Source organism: Pongo pygmaeus, chromosome 5 (genome assembly GCF_028885625.2).
Source record: "Pongo pygmaeus isolate AG05252 chromosome 5, NHGRI_mPonPyg2-v2.0_pri, whole genome shotgun sequence".
NCBI lineage: Eukaryota > Metazoa > Chordata > Mammalia > Primates > Hominidae > Pongo > Pongo pygmaeus.
This window is the reverse complement of record NC_072378.2, coordinates 32,026,944-32,046,877: the sequence shown is the minus strand read 5'-3', so window position 1 is coordinate 32,046,877 and position 19,934 is coordinate 32,026,944. Positions and strand designations below refer to the sequence as shown.

Genomic DNA, 19,934 nt, shown 5'->3' with positions numbered 1-19,934 from the left:
GCGAATCAGCGGCTTGGGGCTGGTGGCGGGGGTGGGGGGGACCGGAGGGAAGTTGGGGGTGGGGAGAATGGAGAGGCTGGGGGGCTCCGATAAGAGAGGGGGCGGGGCCACCATATGCCCAGATCCCTTTGGGAATCCTCGCAGGCAAACTCGGAGTCTTCAAATGGTTCCCACTTAAAATGTGTGCTCGGGCCATTTACACAAATGCTTTGGCCTGCTTAACTTTTCAGGCACGCCTGTAATCCCAGCTACTTACGAGGCTAAGGAGGGAGGATCGCTTGAGCTCCGGAGGTCGAGGTTGCAGTGAACTGTGATCAGGCCATTGCACTCCAGCCTGGGCGACAGAGCCAGCCAGACCCTGTCTCAAAAACAACAACAAAAACCCCTATTTTGTAGGGGATTGTGATAACGAGATAAAGTAATACATGTAAACTGCTTAGAATACATAGGATCACTATGTAAGTGCTTGCCATTATTATTACTATTTCTATTCTTTTTTTTTTTTTTTTTTTTTTTTTGAGACAGAGTCTTGCTCTGTGGCCAGGCTGGAGTGCAATCTCGACTCACTGCAACCTCCGTCTCCTGGATTCAAGTGAGTCTCCTGTCTCAGCCTCCCAAGTAGCTGGGACTACAGGCGCACACCACCACACCTGACTAATTTTTGTATTTTTAGTAGAGATGGGGTTTCACCATGTTGGCCAGGATGGTCTCGATCTCTTGACCTTGTGATCCACCCACCTCGGCCTCCCAAAGTGCTGAGATTACAGGCGTGAGCCACCACACCTGGCCTACTATTTCTATTCTTATTTTAGCTTCTACCTCACCTCTCTGTGCCCATGCTGTTCCTCCTGCCTTGGTACCCTGCCCAAGTTGGCAGGTTTTGATTGGGGAGGTGCTTTGGAGCAGGTGCACACAGCCACACCTAGGACAATTGCTGCTGCTGGACTGGAACAACAAGGCCACACCAAGCGCAAGTGGAGCATGGGTGATGTCCTGAGAACCTTCATGGGAGCCTGAGGCAGCCCCTACTTAGCAGACCTGTGGTGGCTCTCCTGGATGAGTAGCCCCAGCCCCTGCCTCTGCTGCTATGGCATCACAGAAGCCATCAGTGAGTCACTGATGGCAGAGCAGGCATTGGAAAGACCGAATGGGGGCTGAATGGAGATTAATTTGACCCATTCCACCCCCAATTTCCACCAGCATGCCCCTATCAATGCCCAGGAGGGACCCAGGGACCCAAATTCAGCAATTAATTTGGGCCACATCCTTTTGTCCATTTTCCAGGAACTAGCAGAAGCTACCACCATGGACACTGTAAATCACAGAGGCCTTTGATGATGCTCCCTCAGAGGGCTGAGCAGCAGGACTCTTAGCTGGAGGCCAGGAAGGGCATCTTGGCCTGAAACCAAGAACCACAATGGCATTGGCCACTAGTGTCACCTGCCCTCCCCCATCCCTCTCTCCCATCCCTACTCCCCACTCAGTCCTGCTCAGTGCCTTCCCACCCCTTGTCTTTTCTCTGGTCAGCTGTGTAGTAAGTGGGAAGGGAGGGGCTACCAGAGGCAGGGAAGGGAGGAGCCTTTGGGTTTATAAGTTCCAAAAAGGCCACTCAACTCCCAGAGCTGGATCCTTGAAAATCTACCCTATCAGCTGCTGTGGTTGCCACCATTCTCAGGACCCTCGCCATGAAAGCCCTTCTGCTGCTCACCCTGTCTGCTCTGCTCTGCTGGGTCTCAGGTGAGCACCTGGGGGCCCCAAAGACCTGGTTTGCCTGGTCAGGACCTTTACACCCTGCTCTACCCACTTCCCTGCCCTACCCACCACTCGGGATCCCAACACCCCCAGCCCCAACTGGCTCAGCTCTCCTGTGCCACCAAGACCAGGCTTCCCTATGACAGCCTGCTTGCTCTATTTCTCAAAAAGCCAGGTCTCCATCCATCCTCCCCACCTCCAAGAAAGACCCATTTCTCTCACCTGCCAGGGCTCTGGGTCCCCTGTTCCCCACTCCAAGGTGTCTCCTTCTTGGAAACTCTGGTATCCAGTTCCCCAACCAGCCCCACTTCAATATGCAACTCTCCAGAGTCTAGCTTACCTGCCTTCTCCTCTATCTGCTGTGCTTAGGTGTCCTCTCAAAGACCTAGGCATCCAGCCCCAGGCTCCTTTCGTAACCTACCTTCCCCATCTACTCCATCAGGGACTCACATGTTCAGTCTCTCAGCCATGGCCTTTCCTAGATACCCCCTCCCATACCGGGGATACAAGCTTTCTAGATGGTTGCAGTGACATCTAAGAGCCTCCATGGAAATAGAGCGTTTTCTTGAGCCTTCTGAAGAGGGGACACCTGGGCCACTTACCTCCAGGGTGAGGTGGATTTCACTGAGGTACACTTACCGGGCTCCTCCACCCTTGGACCCTGCATCACCAAATCTTGCCTGCCCAAACCTTGAATTAACTGAAGCAGGAAACTTGGGGTGCCGCCTTCTGTATCCACCCTCTCCATTTTGATAAGGTGCTAAGATGGAATCTGGTGATCTGTCTCTCAGGTATCATTCCTTTCTGCTGAAGAGCTACTGGGGTGAGAGGATTCTATTCAGGTCTGGTTCCTCTTCCCACACTCTTGCCAGCTCCAGGAGGTGAAGAGTAAATTGTAAATTGCTAAAGCTGGCCACAGATGGCTTTCTCGCCAGCCTCAATTTCCAAGGCATTCTGACAGTGTTGTAACCCTCATGATTTTCATTTTTATTATTTCTCCTTCTCTCAAGTTTCCATCTCCTCCTTCACCACCCACATTCTTTCCCCATGGTATCTTCCTCACATTCCATCTATCTGCAGCCCCATGTTTTTCTTCATAGCTCTGTCCCTCTTGACTCACCTCCAAACGGGGTGGAGTGACGGAAGACATGTAGGACGTGGGCCTTTCACAAAGCAACAACTCTACCCTTACCTGCCACCCACTTTCCATTTTCCCTGCATCACTCACCTGCTCTGTGCTTGCTAGACCCAACAGCCAAACAGGTTGGAGCACCTACGTGATGGGCTCTTCTCCACCCTCCACCCCCACCCCCAGCTCAGCTTATCCCCAGGTAAGTCAGAGACCCCATCACCTCAGCCTGACTCGTGTCTTCCCAGCTGACATTCGCTGTCACTCCTGCTACAAGGTCCCTGTGCTGGGCTGTGTGGACCGGCAGTCCTGCCGCCTGGAGCCAGGACAGCAATGCCTGACAACACATGCATACCTTGGTAACATCCCCTTCCTCAGTGGGGTAAGCAGGGAGGTGGGAGACTCTATGGCCAGGACTGAGGCCCAAATGGGTCTAAGACTGAGATGGAGAAGCAGAGGATTATAGCAATGATAATATTTGGCCAAAGATGGTTGTGTGCCAGGCAACATCCTATGTCTTTGCATGCCTTTTTTTCAATTAATGTTCATGACAACCCCGTGATATGGGTGCTATTATTATATTGAGAAAACGGCCTAAAAAAGAGACAGTAACACAGCCGGGCATGGTGGCTCATGCCTGTAATCCCTGCACTTTGGGAGGCCAAGGTGGTTGGATCACTTGAGGTCAGGAGTTCAAGACCAGCCTGGCCAACATGGTGAAACCCTATTTCTACTAAAAATACAAAAATTAGCCAGGCTTGGTGGTGGCGCCTGTAATCCCAGCTACTCGGGAGGCTGAGGCAGGAGAATCACTTGAACCTGGGAGGCAGAGGTTGCAGTGAGCTGAGATGGCACCACTGCACTCCAGCCTGGGCGAGAGTGAGACTCTGTCTTGAAAAAAAAAAAAAAAAAAAACAGAGACAGTAACAGGTCCAAGGCCTTATGGCCAGCAAGTGATAGAATCAGGACTGGGGGAGTGGTGGGTAAGGATGTGCAGAAGGAATATCAGACTGAGAAAAGAGAAGGGGAGGGCCAGGGACAGAGTTGGGAAGGAAGGAAGCCAAGGTGGGTGGATGGGGTGGGGAGGTGGACACAGGCATGCCAGGTGCCCATCCTGGCTGATTCCCTGCCCATTCCCACCCCTAGGTAAGATGTGGGTTTTCTCCAATCTGCGCTGTGGCACACCAGAAGAGCCCTGTCAGGAGGCCTTCAACCAAACCAACCGCAAGCTGGGCCTGACATATAACACCACCTGCTGCAACAAGGACAACTGCAACAGCGCAGGCCCCCGGCCCACTCCAGCCCTGGGCCTTCTTTTCCTTACCTCCTTGGCTGGCCTTGGCCTCTGGCTGCTGCACTGAGACTCATTCCATTGGCTGCCCCTCATCCCACCTGCCTTGGCCTGAGCCTCTCTCCCCGTGTCTCTGTATCCCCTGGCTTTACAGAATTGTCTCTGCCTAGCTCCTATTTCTTTAATTAAACACGGTTCCGAGTGGCCTCCTCATCCATCCTTCCCACCTCACACCCTTCACTCTGCTTTTTCTGGGTCCCTTCCCACTTCCTTCCAGGGCCTCCATTGGCTCCCAGAAGGGCTCCCCACTTTGCTTCCTACACTCTACTGTCCCCTACTTGAGGAGGGATTGGGATCTGGGCCTGAAATGGGGCTTCTGTCTTGTCCCCAGTGAAGGCTCCCACAAGGACCTGATGACCTCACTGTACAGAGCTGACTCCCCAAACCCAGGCTCCCATACATACCCCATCCGCCATACTCACCTCTTTCCGTTTTGAGTAATAAATGTCTGAGTCTGATAAAATGTACATTTATTATAAGAAGACCTAAGGGTCAGGTCATCTCCCAGGAAATAATACTCTCAATCTCCCTCCCTTACACAGGAATCCTTCAGGGAGGTTCCCTGGGAGGCTGGGCTGGGGCAAATGGAGAAACAGGTTTTTCAGGTCTTCATCCTCCCTTCCAGTGTCTCCAGGTGGCACACAACAACTCATATCCTAAATTTAGGCCACATCCCTGATGTATTGCCAAGAAGAAGGTGCCGCCTGGCTTGAGGGCTCTCCAGAAAGGATAGGAGAGGCACATGGGGATGGGGCCTGAGACCCTGTTTCTTCAGTTTCTCTCAGGTTAGAGTTAAAGGCCTCAACTAGCCTAGTTAGTAAGTAGGGCACCAAGCAGTTTTTACCTATTACAGTTTTTACATTTCTTTTCTCAATTAAAAATAGTCCTATTGGGAGCCAAGTTGCAAATGGGAGAAAGGGGAGCAAACCCAGACTCAGGCTCACAAAACCCTGGCAACCCCACTCAGTGAATCTCATTGCTAAGGAAGATTCAACCCAGCAACAGGATCCAGGAGCCACAGAAGGCAGATAAGCCATGTCCTTTGGGGTTTAGTTGGTTAAGGAGTGCACCACTGTAATTAAGCCCGCTGTTGCTTGGTAACCCCCAAACTGGATGCCCCATATTACCCTTTTAGTCCTCCCATCAACCAAAGATAGATGCAATTTTCCAGTCAGCTGTAGAGTGGTTCATAGATTTTAATGACTCACAGAAGGATGCTTGTCTTCTCACATCAGATGTTCAGATGTCCCTTGTTCCCTTGCGCCCTTGTTCCCTTCTCTACTCCTACTCCCACTACCCGCTCCACAGTCCTGGCAAGAGACAGGTCAGGGCAGTAGCTGCTGCAGCCAAAATGCATGCAGGGGCCACATGGCTTGCCACGGCGCTGTTGCACAGGTCTCGCAGGTAGCAGTCCCTGTGGGCTGGATAAGTCACATCTCCCACCGACTCTGTCTCCACTTGATTGCAATGATGGGCTGCGACGCAGGCTGGATGTTGGTGAATCACAGTCACTGGGGCTGAGAGAGAGAATGAAACTGGGGTGTTGGACTCCTGGCTTCAGGACTTGCCTTCTGGGGCAGAGCAGATGTGATTTCAAGGAGCCCAAAGGGATTTTCAGCCCCCTCAAAAAACACCTCCCTGAAACCAAGTGATCAAAGTTAATGCATTGACCTTGTAAACTCCTGATGTGATGCAGCAAGAAGGACGCAACATCACTTCTGCAGTATTCTTGCTTAAAATGCATGACCTCAATCTCATCATGGCAAATATCAGATAAATATAAATCGAGGGACATTCTATAAAATAGTTTTTAGTATTTCAAGTATGCGTAAATTTTTTTTTTTTTTTTTTTTTTTTTTTTAAGACGGAGTTTCACTCTTGTTGCCCAGCTGGAGTGCAATGGTGTGATCTCGGCTCACCGCAACCTCCACCTCTTGGGTTCAAGCAATTCTCCTGCCTCAGGTTCCCGAGTAGCTGGGATTACAGGCATGCACCACCACACCCGGCTAATTTTGTATTTTTAGTAGAGACGGGATTTCTCCATGTTGATCAGGCTTGTCTCGAACTCCTGACCTCAGGTTATCCACCCGCCTCAGCCTCCCAAAGTGCTGGGATTACAGGCATGAGCCACTGCATCCGGCACGTAATTTTTTTTAATCTAAAAATGATTTTATTTAATTTTAGAGAAAAGATCTTGCTCTCTCACTCAGGCTGGAGTGTGGTGGTGCAATCATAGCTCACTGTAGCCTCGAACTCCTGGGCTCAAGTAATCCTCCTGCCTCAGCCTCTCAGGAAGCTGAGATTACAGGTGTGTGCCACCATGCCTGGCTAATTTTTTAAAAATATTTTTTGTAGAGATGGGGGTCTGACTTTGCTGCCCAGGCTGGTGTCAAACTCCTGACCTCAGGTGACTCTTCTGCCTTGGCCTCCCAAAGTGCTGGGATTACAAGTGTGTGCCACCAAGCCTAGCCTAAAAATTATTATTATTATTTTTTTTGAGACAGGGTCTCATTTTGTTCCCCAGGCTGGACTGTAGTGGCATGATCATGGCTCATTGTAGCTTCAACATCCCAGGCTCAAGCGATCCTCCCTCTTCAGCCCCCTGAGTAGCTAGGACTACAAGCATGTGCCACCACGCCCAACTAATTTTTTAATCTTTTTTTTTTTTTTTTTTTTTGTAGAGACAGGGTCTCCCTATGTTGCCCAGGCTGGTCTCAACTCCTGGGCTCAAGTGGTCCTCCCACCTTGGCCTCCTAAAGTGCTGGGATTACAGGTGTGAGTCACTGCACCAGCCCTAAAAGTATTTTTTAAACTCCAGGTATAAAATAATTTATCAGGGCTCTTCAAATGTGTCAGGGTCATGAAAGACAAAGAAAAACAGAACTGGCACAGATCAGAGGAGACTAAGAAGACATGAGAGCTAAATGCAATGTAGGATCTTGCTAAATCAAATAAAGTCTGTAGATTAGTTAGTAGTATTGTATCAATGTTATTTTGTGATTTTGATAATTGTGCTATGGTTATGTAAGATGTTAGCATTAGGAGAAGTTGAGTATTTCTGCAACTTTTCTGTCAATCCAAAATTATGTTAAAATAAAATATTAAAAACATGTACACACACACACACACACACACACACACACACACCCCTCCCTGGTCCTTAACTAATGCCGAAAATTTGAAGTTTGGTTTTAACTTTGGCCTTTCAGGGCCAGAGCTCTTCATTTGTGAGCTAATGGGCCTATGAGATTCTTTTAGGAGAATAAGGAGGTGGGGAAGTGGGGGCACAAGGACTGTGGGCCTCTTAGGGGCTCCGTGCCAGGAGCCAGAAGGGGTACAGACTGCTTTCCTCTAACAGCCGCACCATCTGCCCAGAGCCAGACTGAGCCTGGAGGGTTCTGGAAGCCAGAAGGATTGATGTGGGGCTGGAGGCAGGGAAAGGCTGCTGGAAAAGGGAGAAACTGAGGACTCACGGTTTCCAGGTAGCTTGATCTGTTCCAGGCCTGGCTGGGGTCTGCCCTCGCCACAGGTGGTCACGGCCTCTTTGCAAGAACTGCTGGGGCTTCCACCACAGTTGTAGCACCGCATTCGGTTTCCTGGCAGGAGAAAAGAGGCACTGGACCTGGGCCCTCGGTGGAGCCGGCTGGCAGAAAGCCTGTGTGAGAAGCTAGCTGGCCGCCTCCTTACCCAAGGCAGCCCCTAGCAGGGAGCTGAGCAAGATCCCAACAAACTGGGGTTTCATCGCAGTCTGCCCGTGTCAGGACCGCCTCTACCTCCTGCCCACCCCCCTCCCCAGCCCGGCTCTGCCCGCCTTATATCCTCCTTGCCTTGAGCTTTATAGGGCTATAAAAAAGGAGGAAAGAGTCTCCCCCAGCAGGCACCAAGGGCCCCAGTGGGGACAGGGAGGGGCCCCACAGCATGCGCTCAGCATCGTCTGGAGTCCTCAAACTCCTTTATCCTCAGCAGCAGTCTGTGGACCAAGAAGAACCCCTGGGGATCCCTGATACCCTTTCACAGGGTCCTTGAGGGTCTTCCTTTTGCAACTATCTGTGTAAGGTCAGATTTTCTTCATATACTGGACTTCAATGAAAACAACATATCCCAACAGACTGAATGCAGAAGCAGATAGGAAAACCTAGCCATCTCCCACGAAGCCCGACACTAGATTCACAAAAATGTAAAGCAATGCTCAGCTTCTCACTGTGCTGTGGAGAAACAATAGTTATTTTTCACAAAACTATATTTTGTTAGCATGTAATACTTTATTATTTTTATTGTTTAAATAAATCAATAAATACCTACTTTAAATGATGTTTTAATTTTTAATGTAGTAAATACTGATATAACCTCATAAAGAAAAGCTCTTCAGAGTCTTAAGTAACTTTAAAAAGTGTAAAGAGGTCCTGAGATCAATGTTTTTGAAAAGAGCTGCTCTCCTGGGCACCTGTGTCTCCCCTATCTTCACTCCCTGTTCCTAGTCTTACTCCTCCTGGTGCGTGCTGGCTCTGATTCCCCAGATGGGCCTTCCTCCTTCCCAATCTCTTCAACCTCAGCCTTCCAGGCTGTATCACCACCCCCTACCCCAAATCCCATCCATGCCTTCCTTTCTAGTGATTTCTCCCCAGTGCAAGCACATCCGGCAGGCCCTCCAACCCCACCTGTGGTTATTTCCTTCCTCCAAGGTAGTGAAGCTGGCAGGGATAATTACAGGGTAGGAATGTTGACGCTTGGGGGGATCAAAAGGATCTGAAGCTGAGTGGGGTCCGCCCTTACACAGCTGGGCTTTGTGTGTGCGTGTGGATGGGTGGGTGGGGGTATTGTTGATTCTACACTCAAACAGATCCACGCCAGGGCTGTTTAGGAGGGTGACTTTGAGAGACATGAAAGCACTGAGGGGGAAAGACAGAGAAAACAAAGACAGAGAGAAGCTGAGACAGCCAGGGAGCAGCTTGAGACATGGGGAGGGAGGGAGAGGAGTAGGAGGGAAGGCGACAGACACAACTCAGGAGCAGGAGAGGAAGCTAAGTTACAGAGACAACACGCTGAGAGAGCAGAGGAGACCCTCCAGGCAAGGGCAGACTCCTTGCAGGGGCAGGCTGGGGGCCCCCGCTGCCTACTGGGTCAGGCTGGTGAATCTGGTCATGGTTCCGCCCCCCAGATTCACTCTCTAGGTGTGTTTGTTTACTGGTTCCTCCCTGTCTTGCTCAAATGCTCCAACTCTACAAATCCCGGGATCTCGGGGTGCAGATCACCTCTCCCAGATTCCTGAGCCTGTGTCTGGCCATGGGCACCTCCAGCATCTTCCTCTGCGTCCTGTTCCTCTGTGGGGCACTGGGTAAGGGTGGGCTGGGGAACCTTCAGTGGTCAGGGGGCTGGGGGCGGGGACAAGGGCATATGGAGGAATCTGAGGGCTGGGGAGGAGAGGGGTGTGGGTGCTGGAAGAGGCCAAGAAGAGAGCTGGGGGAGTGGGGGACTTCAGGGAGACCAGCCACTGGGAAGCCCAGCCTGATGAGGTGGGAAAGGGTTTCCTTTCAAGGCATTTGAGAATAACCATCTCCTCCTTGCTGCATCTTTGACCTGCCCCTGTCTCCCCTATCCCTTATTTCACGTCTTGCTTCTGTGCTGGGCCCTTTGGTCAATGTCAATTTCTATTTTCCTATCTGTCTCTGGTGCCATTTACTTAACTTTTTCACTGACTCCCTCCACTTCCCTGCTGCTGGGTCTGGCTTTTTGTCTCTCTCTTTCTATGTTGGTCTCTGACTCTCGTGCCTTCTGTTCATGTCTGCGCATCTCTCAATCCCTGTACCCTTCTTGCCTCCGTCTCTGTTTCTTTTCCTGCATTGTCTCCCTCTTTTTTTTTTTGAGACAGAGTCTCGTTCTGTCACCCAGGCTGGAGTGCAGTGGCATGATCTCGGCTCACTGCAACCTCAGCCACCCAGATTCAAGAGATTCTCCTGCCTCAGCCTCCCAAGTAGCTGGGACTAGAGGCACATGCCACCACGCCCGGCTAATTTTTTGTATTTTTAGTAGAGACAGGGTTTCACCGTGTTAGCCAGGATGGTCTCCATCTTCTGACCTCATGATCAGCCCGCCTCGGCCTTCCAAAGTGCTGGGATTACAGGCGTGAGCCACTGCGCCCGGCTATTTTTTCTACTTCTGTCGGCTTTCCTCCCTTGTTCAACAGCTTTCCTCTCTCTGCTTCGTGTGTCACCTCTCTCTGTGATCCCTCTCCGGATCTGGCCTCTGCCTGCCTCACAGGGAGGGTTTGCCTCTCCTGCTCTCTTAATCTCTGCTGCCTCAACAGGTCTCACCGTGTCCCCTGCCCGGGGAAGGCTCCGCTGCTATACCTGCAGCTTTGTCAAACCATGCTACCCTGTTCCCACCGAGTGTCGGGATGATGAAGCTTGTGGCATCAGTATTGGCACCTCAGGTAGGACTCTGGTCCAATGGCCCTTCTCCAGGTGGCTCCCTACCTCCATCCATCCGGCCTTTCCTGTGGCCCCCGCCTCAGCATGCCTCCTTCATCCCACAGACCAGAGTGAGATCATTGAGCGAAAAAGCTGCCTCCCAAGGGCCCAGTGCCCTCTGCCAGGCTATGCCACCTACTGGCTGCACTCCTACACTCTACGGCACCACTGCTGTGAGCAGGACCTGTGCAACACAGCCGCTTCCCCGCAGCAGCTCACCAGCTTCCTCGCCTCCCTGCCCCTCCTCGTGGCCAGCTTTGCTGGGAGAGGACACCTCCTCCACTAGCTTCCGTGGATCTGCAGCACCCAACCCAGGAATCCCCCTGCCATCACCACGGCCCTGGAAACACCTGCACAGACACTTTGAGACATGCCCGAGAACCTAATTTTGTAGAGACCCCGGATCTCTCAGCAGACCCCTCACCGACCCCTCACAAGGCCTGGGGAGGCACCTGCCCAGAGTCCAGCCTCATAAAGAACAGCTATTCTGTGTTTTTTGTATTTTCTAGATGCCCATTGCTGATGTCCCGTGTCAGCCCAGGTCACTGGCAAGGCAGGCATTTTGATGACACTGTGGATCTCAGGCAAGGGGATCAAAGGAGCATCAGGTATGGTAAGGAGGAGAGTCTTGCTAGGAAAGACTAATGTGGTAGGTCGGGAACTCAGGATGGAGGGCTTGGGGGACTATGAAGAGTACCTTTAATAAAAGGTCTATCTAGGAGTCCAGTAGTACTGCAGATACTGCAGTGTGTGTGTGTGTGTGTGTGTGTGTGTGTGTGTGTGTGTGTGTGTGTGCTCTAAGAGCAAACTATAGCTGCTTGGTGGGTTGGGCTGGAGCTGAAACCTGGACCACAGCACTCCCCTCATTCTCCATCTGTGTCATTTGCATCCTTTTTCTTGTCAATGGCTTAGTTTAAGCCCCTGCAGCCTGAAGGCTTTAGGTGAGATTTCTGAGAAAGCTTTTCTCCAGTAAGGCCCAAGCTTCAGCAGAGACACTAAAGGGCACCCAGTGGAGCTGCTTGTGAGGGTGTGGCTGGAGCTCAGCTCATTTCTGCCTGAGACTAGGGAATGGCCAAGTTGGGAGCATCAATACCCTCCCTCACTTCACCAGCCCAGACTCGCCCATGGTTCACAGACATCCCAGCATGGCCCCGGCCCAATAAATAACACACCCCCACTGGGCCTGCCAGCCTGAGTAGACACTCCCTCTGCCCCTGGGAAATAGGGCGTGACCCCAAGGCAGCAGGAAGGAAGTGCCAGAGTGGGGATAGCTGCTCACATGCTCTGAATGCCCCGGTAGAACGCCACAGGGAAGAGTGTGTGCCTAGGATAAGGAAGGATAAGGAGGGGGCCCTGGGTGGGAGCTGAGCACAGGCATCTCTGTCTTGACTCAGTCCCCTCCCCTTGCATGTGAGGAAGTCTGGGGTTGAGTAAATATGCCTGTTGCCTCTCTTCTTTGGGAGGATGAGACATGGGGTAGTGGGGGTCTGGCTTAATTTAGAGATGGGTTGAGGCTTTCCATTTTCTCTGTCCCTCCATCCTCCCACTTTGTGTTTCTATTTTTCTCTCTCTGTCCATCTCTTTCCACTTTCTCTGACTTGAGTCTCTTCCTCTCTCTTTCCCAGTTTTCCCCATTTGTCCTTCAGCTCCACTGCAATGGATTCCCCACCATTGCTCAAGTCTCCAGATCCCTGCCTCCTCCCTGCACACACCCATCCTCCTTGCCCCCACCAGCAACCTCAGGCTCCCCTCAACCCCACAGTACTACGGGCTCAGGGCCATCCCTCCACTGCTGCTACAAGACAGGAGACCAAACCTTTTTGTAGGTTACATCACAGAATAATGCTCCTCCTTTCCTTCAGTCCCCCACCCCTCCCCATACACAGCTTGGTGGCTGCTGGAGGCCAGTTGGATGGTGAAGTTGAACTCTCAGTCCCGCCCCCCTTGCTAAGGTTGTTGAGGAATCTTCCAGATGCTAGATGGCCAGCGAGACAGCAGGTCACACTTCCCAGCAGATGTCACCAAAATCACCTGGTCTTGTGGGCAGGTGGGCTGTGGGGTTTTCCAGAGAGACAGATTAAGGATACCTCTACTTTTCATGTCCTCAGGAACGAGGGCCCATCCCCAACCCAACCCGTGTTTCCTCTCCATCCCCAGTCCCCTCCAGGATTTAAGCCTCTGTTCCCTAGCTGTTCCTCACCCAAGACGGGCCAAATGGATGTTCTCATAGACCTGGATTTCGGGTTTGAACTGAGGAATCGAGGCATCTGGGGAGAAGGAGCCATCAGGGATACAGAAGAGAAGTCAGCAGACAACTTAGAGCTGTGTTCCTCGCCCCCTCCCCTAGAGGAGGTGGGGTACAGAGGCAGGGTGCGAGCCTAGCCCTTTGCCTCCCACCCACGTGCCCTCTTCTTCCCCCGGGGAGGGAAGGACTCACCTCTGCCTGGAGCCCCACAGACCCTCTGCCTCCAGAGCACGATGCTGAGGGCCAGGATGACAACTCCCTGGCCCATTGTGAGCAGCAGCATCAGAATCCAAGGCATGTCCCAGCCCGTGGAAGGGGCACAGAGGGCAGGAGAAGCATCGATGGAGGCTGTAGTAAGGGCCAGACCAGAGAGATGGGAGGGAGGCAGTGAGGGGGCCTGTCCCTGTGCCCCAAAGAGAGGCTTCCCCTCCACAGTCTGGTGGGCTCTTCCAACAGAAGACTTTGTAAGCTTCCCTGCCCACAATATCCTCCACCCTACTCTGCCCCTTTCCAGGCCTCTCACCCTGACCCATAAATAGAGAATGGCGGCCAGGCACAGTGGCTCATGCCTGTAATCCCAGCACGTTAGGAGGCCAAGGCGAGCAGACCACTTGAGGTCAGGAGTTCAAGACGAGCCTGGTCAACATGATGAAAACTTATCTCTACTAAAAATATAAAAATTGAGGCCAGGCGCAGTGGTTCACACCTGTAATCCCAGCACTTTGGGAGGCCGAGGTGGATCACCTGAGGTCAGGAGGTCGAGACCAGCCTGACCAACATGGTAAAACCCCATCTCTACTAAAAACACAAAAAAGAGGCCGGGCGCTGTGGCTCACACCTGTAATCCCAGCACTTTGGGAGGCCGAGGTGGGTGGATCACCTGAGGTCAGGAGGTCGAGACCAGCGTGACCAACATGGTGAAACCTCATCTCTACTAAAAACACAAAAAAGAGGCTGGGTGCTGTGGCTCACACCTGTAATCCCAGCACTTTGGGAGGCCAAGGCGGGCGGATCATGAGGTCAGGAGATTGAGACCATCCTGGCCAACATGGTGAAACCCCGGCTCTACTAAAAATACAAAAATTAGCTGGACGTGGTGGCATATGCCTGTAATCCTAGCTACTCAAGAGGCTGAGGCAGAAGAATCACTTGAACCAGGGAGTTAGAGGTTGCAGTGAGCCGGGATCGCGCCACTGCACTCCAGCCTGGCGACAGAGAGAGACTCCGTCTTCAAAAAAAAAACCAAAGAAACAAAACACACACACACAAAAGTTAGCCGGGTGTGGTGGCAGGCACCTGTAGTCTAGCTACTCAGGAGGCTGAGATGGGAGAATAGCTTGAACCCAGGAGGCAGAGGTTGCAGTGAGCCAAGATCATGGCACTGCATTCCAGCCTGGGCAACAGAACAAGACTCCATCTCAAAAAAAAAAAAAGGCCAGGCTCATACCTGTAATCCTAACACTTTGGGAGACCAAGGCAGGCAGATCATGAGGTCAAGAGATCAAGGCCATCCTGGCCAACATGGCGAAACCCCGTCTCTACTAAAAATACAATTTTTTTTTTTTTGAGATAGAGTTTCGCTCTTGTTGCCCAGGCTGGAGTGCAATGGCGTGATCTTGGCTCACCGCATCCTCCACCTCCCAGGTTCAAATGATTCTCCTGCCTCAGCCTCCCGAGTAGCTGGGGTTACAGGCATGTGCCACCATACCCGGCTAATTTTGTATTTTTAGTAGAGACAGAATTTCTCCATGTTGGTCAGGCTGGTCTCGAACTCCCAACCTCAAGTGATCTGCCTGCTTCAGCCTCCCAAAGTGCTGGGATTACAGGATTGAGCTACCAAGCCTGGCCTAATAATAAATAAAAAATAAAATAAAATAAAATAAAATAAAATAAAATAAAATAAAATAAAATGAATAAAATAAAATAAAATAAACAATGCCCCGTGCTCACACATGGGCAACCAACTACAGAGTAGACCACCAGCCATAACCACTTTCCCCTCACACCCTTTATAGTAATTCACCCTTTCTTTCAAGAAAAAATAGCCAGGTGTGGTGGCTCATGCCTGTAACCCCAGCACTTTGGGAGACCAAGATAGGAGGATCATTTGAGGCCAGTAGTTTGAGACCAGACTGGGCAACATAGCGAGACCCTGTCTCTACAAAAAATTTAAAGGTGCGGTGGCTCATGCCTATAATCCCAGCACTTTGGGAGACTGAGGCGGGCAGATCACTAGAGGTCAGGAGGTTGAGACCAGCCTGGCCAAAATGGTGAAATCTCCTCTCTACTAAAAGTACAAAAAATTATCCGGGCATGGTGGCGGGCACCTGTAATTCCAGCTACTTGGGAGGCTGAGGTGAAAGAACATCCCTTTCCGTCTCCTCCCTCAGTTTACCTGCCAGGCTAAAGCTGACCCCTTTGTTGTGAGTCATGAGGCAGCGGATAATTCTTGGTCTTCGGCTCCTGGGCTCAGAAAGCCCCTCCCCAGGACACACCAAGAGCAGGGCAGCCTCATTGCCCCAGAAGGACTGAACGCGGCCCCTCACGGGACCCTTCCCTTCCTGCCAGGTCACAGAGTCCATGCGTCTGCTGGGGACCACAGAGCACAGGAGGACATTGCAGGGGGATCCATCTGCAGCCCTTGCAGATAACTGGGATCCTGTGGGGGAGAGAGGGACCCCTCAGTTCTTCACCTGGACTTCCTGGCCCACAGTAGCCCCAGGTCTGCATGCCCCCGCTCACCTTTGAGCACCAAGATGTCATACACCCTCCAGTTCTGGTAATTGTGGTGCTGACCTAGCACAGCACACCAGTACCGCCCGGCATCTTCCTCCTTGGATCCCTCCAGCCACAAAGAATAGTTCCCCAGCAGTCTGAGCCTGGATTCCCTTCCTGGTTTTCCAGGGTCTGGGGCTGGCCTGCCCACTTGGACTTGGGCTACCAGGGTGGTGAAGGAGCCTGCTGCAGGGCTGTGGAACCATGACAGGTGTTCGTCCCCATGTAGAGTAGGTGGTGAGGGACATGGCAGCTCCACTGCCTCCCCCAAGGCCACGTAGATGGCCTGCTGCATGTTGTCTGTGGGAAGAGGGTTGTATGAGGCCAGAGACCTCCATCAGATCAACAACCCTCCATTTGATCTTCAACCCTGGCTTCCTCCCCTTCTGGGGTCCCCCAGCACAGGCCTGGCTGGTGACCACATTTCTCAAGTGACAGCTACAAAAATAAGACAGGTGGAGAGAAGAGGGTAAGGGTTTTCCTCCTGTCTCCCCTAGCCAGTGAGGGGGTCTGAGGGCAAGAGGGAAAAGGCTGAAAGTTGGCAAATGCCCACATCTCTTCTACTCATTTCTACTTTTCTGGAAGCATTTACTCATTCTTCTTATTTTTTAAAGGAAACTGCATAACCTGGACCCTCGTTGCCTCTGGGTCTTCCCTAGTGTCAGAGGCAGGAGGAGGTTGGTTGGGGTAATTCTATCTTCTTGAGTCAGATGCTTTCACCAGGCTCCTAGGAGAAAGAGCAGCAGTCCCTCCCCAACCTTGCAAATAGCTAAGGAATCCCTTACCTCTTGCCCCTTACCTGCAGCCTGGGGAGTTCCACATAGGAACAGGAGGAGGAATAAGACTGCCATGGGGATAGCCTGCCAAGTTTTCTTGCTCTAAGACCTGGTGTCCCCAGGGAGGAAGCAGAGTCCAGATAAAAGCCCTCACTCGCTGGTCTGGGGTGACAAGGGCCTCTGGAGGGGATGGGAATGCTGGGGCGATAAAGCCCAGCAGCATGTCTACTAGGGAAAAAGTGACCACCACTTTTCTATCCTGGAGAGAAAAGGACCCAGCCCAGGCCACTCTGAAGATGACCTTTTTGCTCTTCTGATTCCACATCAGCTAAGGGGCTCAAATAAAGACTTTCCATGCAAAAAACCATGCAGAGAAGTGGTCCTGCCTGTCTAGCTTTTGTCAGTCTGGAAGTACATTCTGAGGTCTCTTTCACTCCTAAGAAAGGTCAGCCATGAGTTGGGTGGATCACTTGAGGTCAGGAGTTCGAGATCAGCGTGGCCAACATGGCGAAACCCTGTCTCTACAAAAAATACAAAAATTAGCCTGGCATGGTGACATGTGCCTGTAATCCCAGCTACTTAGGAGGCTGAGAGGCACCAGAATCGCTTGAACCCGGGAGGCGGAGGTTGCAGTGAGCCGAGATCGTGCTACTGCACTCCAGCCTGGGAGACAGAGCGAGACTTCATCTCAAAAAAAAAAAAAAAAAAAAAAGAAAAGAAATGTCAGCTATGAGTGAAGAAACTGAGTTTGAGTTTTTATGTTGGTCCTCCACAGAACCCAGCACAAGACTGTGTATCCAGTCAGTGTCCCGTAAATGATTTGGAATGACTTTCCCTGTGGTTGTCTGGCATACCCGGGACCTCTCCTGAAACCCTGATGAGAGTATTAAATTATTACTCAAGGACAAGGCTAACGGGCTGATTCATCCTTCTGAATGGCAAAAACTCCTAAGGCAGATCTTCATGCAGTTATTATAGTTTTAATGTGTAATTTATTTATTTTTAAAATTATTTTGATGTAATATTCCATACATACCAAAAACTATATGAAGTACAACTATATAATGGATAAATGCTGGTATATTAACACAGTAGAACACTGGACAGCAATGAGAATGAACAAACCTAGTGATTTGCAACAAGGTTGAATCTCACAACATAATGAGAGTAAAAGAAGCCTGGCCAGGCATGGTGGCTCATGTCTACAATCCTAACACTTTTGGAGGCCAAGGTGGGAGGGTCGATTGAAGCCAGAATTTTGAGGTTGGGCAACAGAGCAAGACCCCAACTCTGAAAATAAAGGCCAGATGCCGTGGCTTACGCCTGTAATCCCAGCACTTTGGGAGGCTGAGGCAGGCGGATCACAAGGTCAAGAGACTGAGACTATCCTGGCTGACATGGTGAAACCCTGTCTCTACTAAAAATACAAAAATTAGCTGGGTGTGGTGGTGGATGCCTGTAGTCCCAGCTACTCAAGAGGCTGAGGCAGGAGAATTGCTTGAACTCAGGAGGCGGAGGCTGCGGTGAGCAGAGATCGTGCCACTATACTCCAGCCTGGCGACAGAGCGAGACTCCGTCTCAAAAATAATAATAATAAATAAATAAATAAATAAATAAATAGAATATTCCAGGCCGGACTCGGTGGCTCATGCCTGTAATCCTATCACTTTGGGAGGCTGAGACAGGTGGATCACCTGAGGTAGGGAGTTCAAGACCAGCCTGACCAACATGGAGAAACCCCATCTCTACTAAAAATAAAAAAATTAGCAGGGCATGGTGGTACATGCCTGTAATCCCAGCTACTTGGGAGACTGAGGCAGGAGAATCACTTGAACCCCAGAGGCGGAGCTTGTGGTGAGCCGAGATCGGGCCATTGCACTCCAGCCTGGGCAATAAGAGCAAAACTTGGTCTCAAAAAAAAAAAAAAAAAAAGGAAAAAGAAATAGAATATTCCAGGCCAGGCACAGTGGCTCATGCCTGTATCCCAGCACTCTATGAGGCCAAAGCAAGAGGATCACTTGAGCCCAGGAGTTCGAGACCAGCCTGGGCAACATGGTGAGACCTCGTAAAATTAGCCGAGTGTGGTGGTGTGGGCCTGTAGTCCCATCTACTCAGGAGGTTGAGGCGGAAGGATGGTTGAGCCCAGCAGGTGGAAGATCAGGGCAGTGAGCCGTGATTGTGCCACTTGCTCCAGCCTGGGTGAAAAAGCTAGACCCTGTCTCAAAAAAAAAAAAAAAAAAAAGAAAGAAAGAGAAAAAAAGAATATTCCGTTTCAGTCAGAGATCCTCTATGTTGTGTAACCACAATTCTAAATTTTCTCTTTCTTCTCCACTTGCTTTGTCATTAAATTTTATGTGTTTTTGAATCTAATATACTGGTATCACGTATACATTCTTCTGTGGCTTTCTATTTTCACTCAGCATCATGGTTTTAAGATTCAGTTCATGCATAAGAGTAATGATTCACTTATTTTCTTTTTACAAATATTCCACATATCTTACCGTGCTGAATTTTCATATCCAGGACCATGGTGTAGCTTTCCATTTATTGAAAAGCTTTTCGTTTACCTCTTTCTTTTTTTATTTTTTCAATTATTATTGTTATTATCTTGAGGCAGGGTCTGGCTCTGTCACCCAGGCTGGAGTGCATGGAGCGATCTCGAACTCCCGGGCTCAAGTGACCCTCCCACCTTGGCCTCCCGAGTAGCTGGGACTACAGGTGCGCACCACCACATCCTGCTAGGTCTTTTTTTTTTTTTTTGTCCTCCTTGGTATTTTGTGTAGAGATGGGGTCTCACTATGTTGCCTGGGCTGGCTTGGAACTCCTGGGCGCAAGCAATCCTCTCTCAGCCACCCAAAGTGTTGGAATTACAGGCATGAGCCATGGCCTGGAACTCCTGGACGCAAGCAATCATCCCTCGGCCACCCAAAGTGTTGAAATTACAGGCGTGAGCCACCGCACTGGGCCAGTTTACATTTATTTATTTATTTATTTATTTATTTATTTAGAGACAGAGTCTTGCTCTGTCGCCAAGGCTGAAGTGCAGTGGGAAGATCTCGGCTCACTGCAACCTCTGCCTCCCGGGTTCAAGCGATTCTCGTGCCTCGGCCTCCCGAGTAGCTGGGATTACAGGCGCGTGCCACCCATGCCAGGCTAATTTTTGTATTTTTAGTAGAGACGGGGTTTCACCATGTTGGCCAGGCTGGTCTCGAACTCCTGGCCTCAAGTGATCCGCCCGCTTCGGCCTCCCAAAGTGCTAGGACTACAGGCGTGAGCCACTGCGCCGGGCCGGGCCAGTTTACCTTTTCAATAACTTTTTATAGTTTTCTTCATAAAATCTTGGATTTCTTGTACTAGATATATTCCTAGACACCTTATCTTTTCTGTTACTCTTACCAAGTACTCCTAATCTCACCCCTCGTTTCCGCTGTCGCTCTAC

At 50.8% G+C, this 19,934-nt stretch overlaps 4 protein-coding genes across 6 annotated transcripts; 2 read left to right on the top strand and 2 right to left on the bottom strand.

The window, feature by feature from the left end:
• Nucleotides 1–1,115: 1,115 nt before the first annotated feature.
• On the top strand, nt 1,116–4,684 carry LY6G6C (lymphocyte antigen 6 family member G6C). Its single transcript, XM_054491611.1, has 3 exons — nt 1,116–1,737; nt 3,130–3,240; nt 4,028–4,684. The coding sequence occupies exons 1-3, from the start codon at nt 1,686–1,688 to the stop codon at nt 4,240–4,242; spliced, it is 378 nt and encodes a 125-aa protein (XP_054347586.1). The 5' UTR covers nt 1,116–1,685; the 3' UTR covers nt 4,243–4,684.
• A 726-nt stretch (nt 4,685–5,410) lies between these two features.
• LY6G6D (lymphocyte antigen 6 family member G6D) lies at nt 5,411–10,758 on the bottom strand. Of its 3 annotated transcripts, none has more exons than XM_054491572.1 (3): nt 7,920–8,019; nt 7,706–7,828; nt 5,411–5,749 (listed from the first exon to the last, which is right to left on the bottom strand). In XM_054491572.1, exons 1-3 carry the CDS (start codon nt 7,972–7,974, stop codon nt 5,526–5,528), a joined length of 402 nt encoding a protein of 133 aa, XP_054347547.1. In that variant the 5' UTR covers nt 7,975–8,019; the 3' UTR covers nt 5,411–5,525. The 3 variants fall into 3 exon arrangements, with proteins under 3 accessions (XP_054347547.1, XP_054347548.1, XP_054347546.1); XM_054491573.2 differs by lacking the exon at nt 7,920–8,019 and adding an exon at nt 10,706–10,758 and having other exon boundaries at nt 5,417–5,749; XM_054491571.2 differs by having other exon boundaries at nt 5,417–5,870.
• Nucleotides 9,237–10,985, top strand: LOC129038492 (lymphocyte antigen 6G6e-like). Its single transcript, XM_054491574.1, has 3 exons — nt 9,237–9,567; nt 10,537–10,662; nt 10,765–10,985. Exons 1-3 carry the CDS (start codon nt 9,441–9,443, stop codon nt 10,983–10,985), a joined length of 474 nt encoding a protein of 157 aa, XP_054347549.1. The 5' UTR covers nt 9,237–9,440.
• Nucleotides 10,986–12,638: 1,653 nt separating this feature from the next.
• Nucleotides 12,639–16,843, bottom strand: LY6G6F (lymphocyte antigen 6 family member G6F). Its single transcript, XM_054491570.1, has 6 exons — nt 16,519–16,843; nt 15,687–16,019; nt 15,340–15,603; nt 13,137–13,292; nt 12,900–12,966; nt 12,639–12,751 (listed from the first exon to the last, which is right to left on the bottom strand). Exons 1-6 carry the CDS (start codon nt 16,568–16,570, stop codon nt 12,727–12,729), a joined length of 897 nt encoding a protein of 298 aa, XP_054347545.1. The 5' UTR covers nt 16,571–16,843; the 3' UTR covers nt 12,639–12,726.
• Between the last annotated feature and the right edge of the window lie 3,091 nt (nt 16,844–19,934).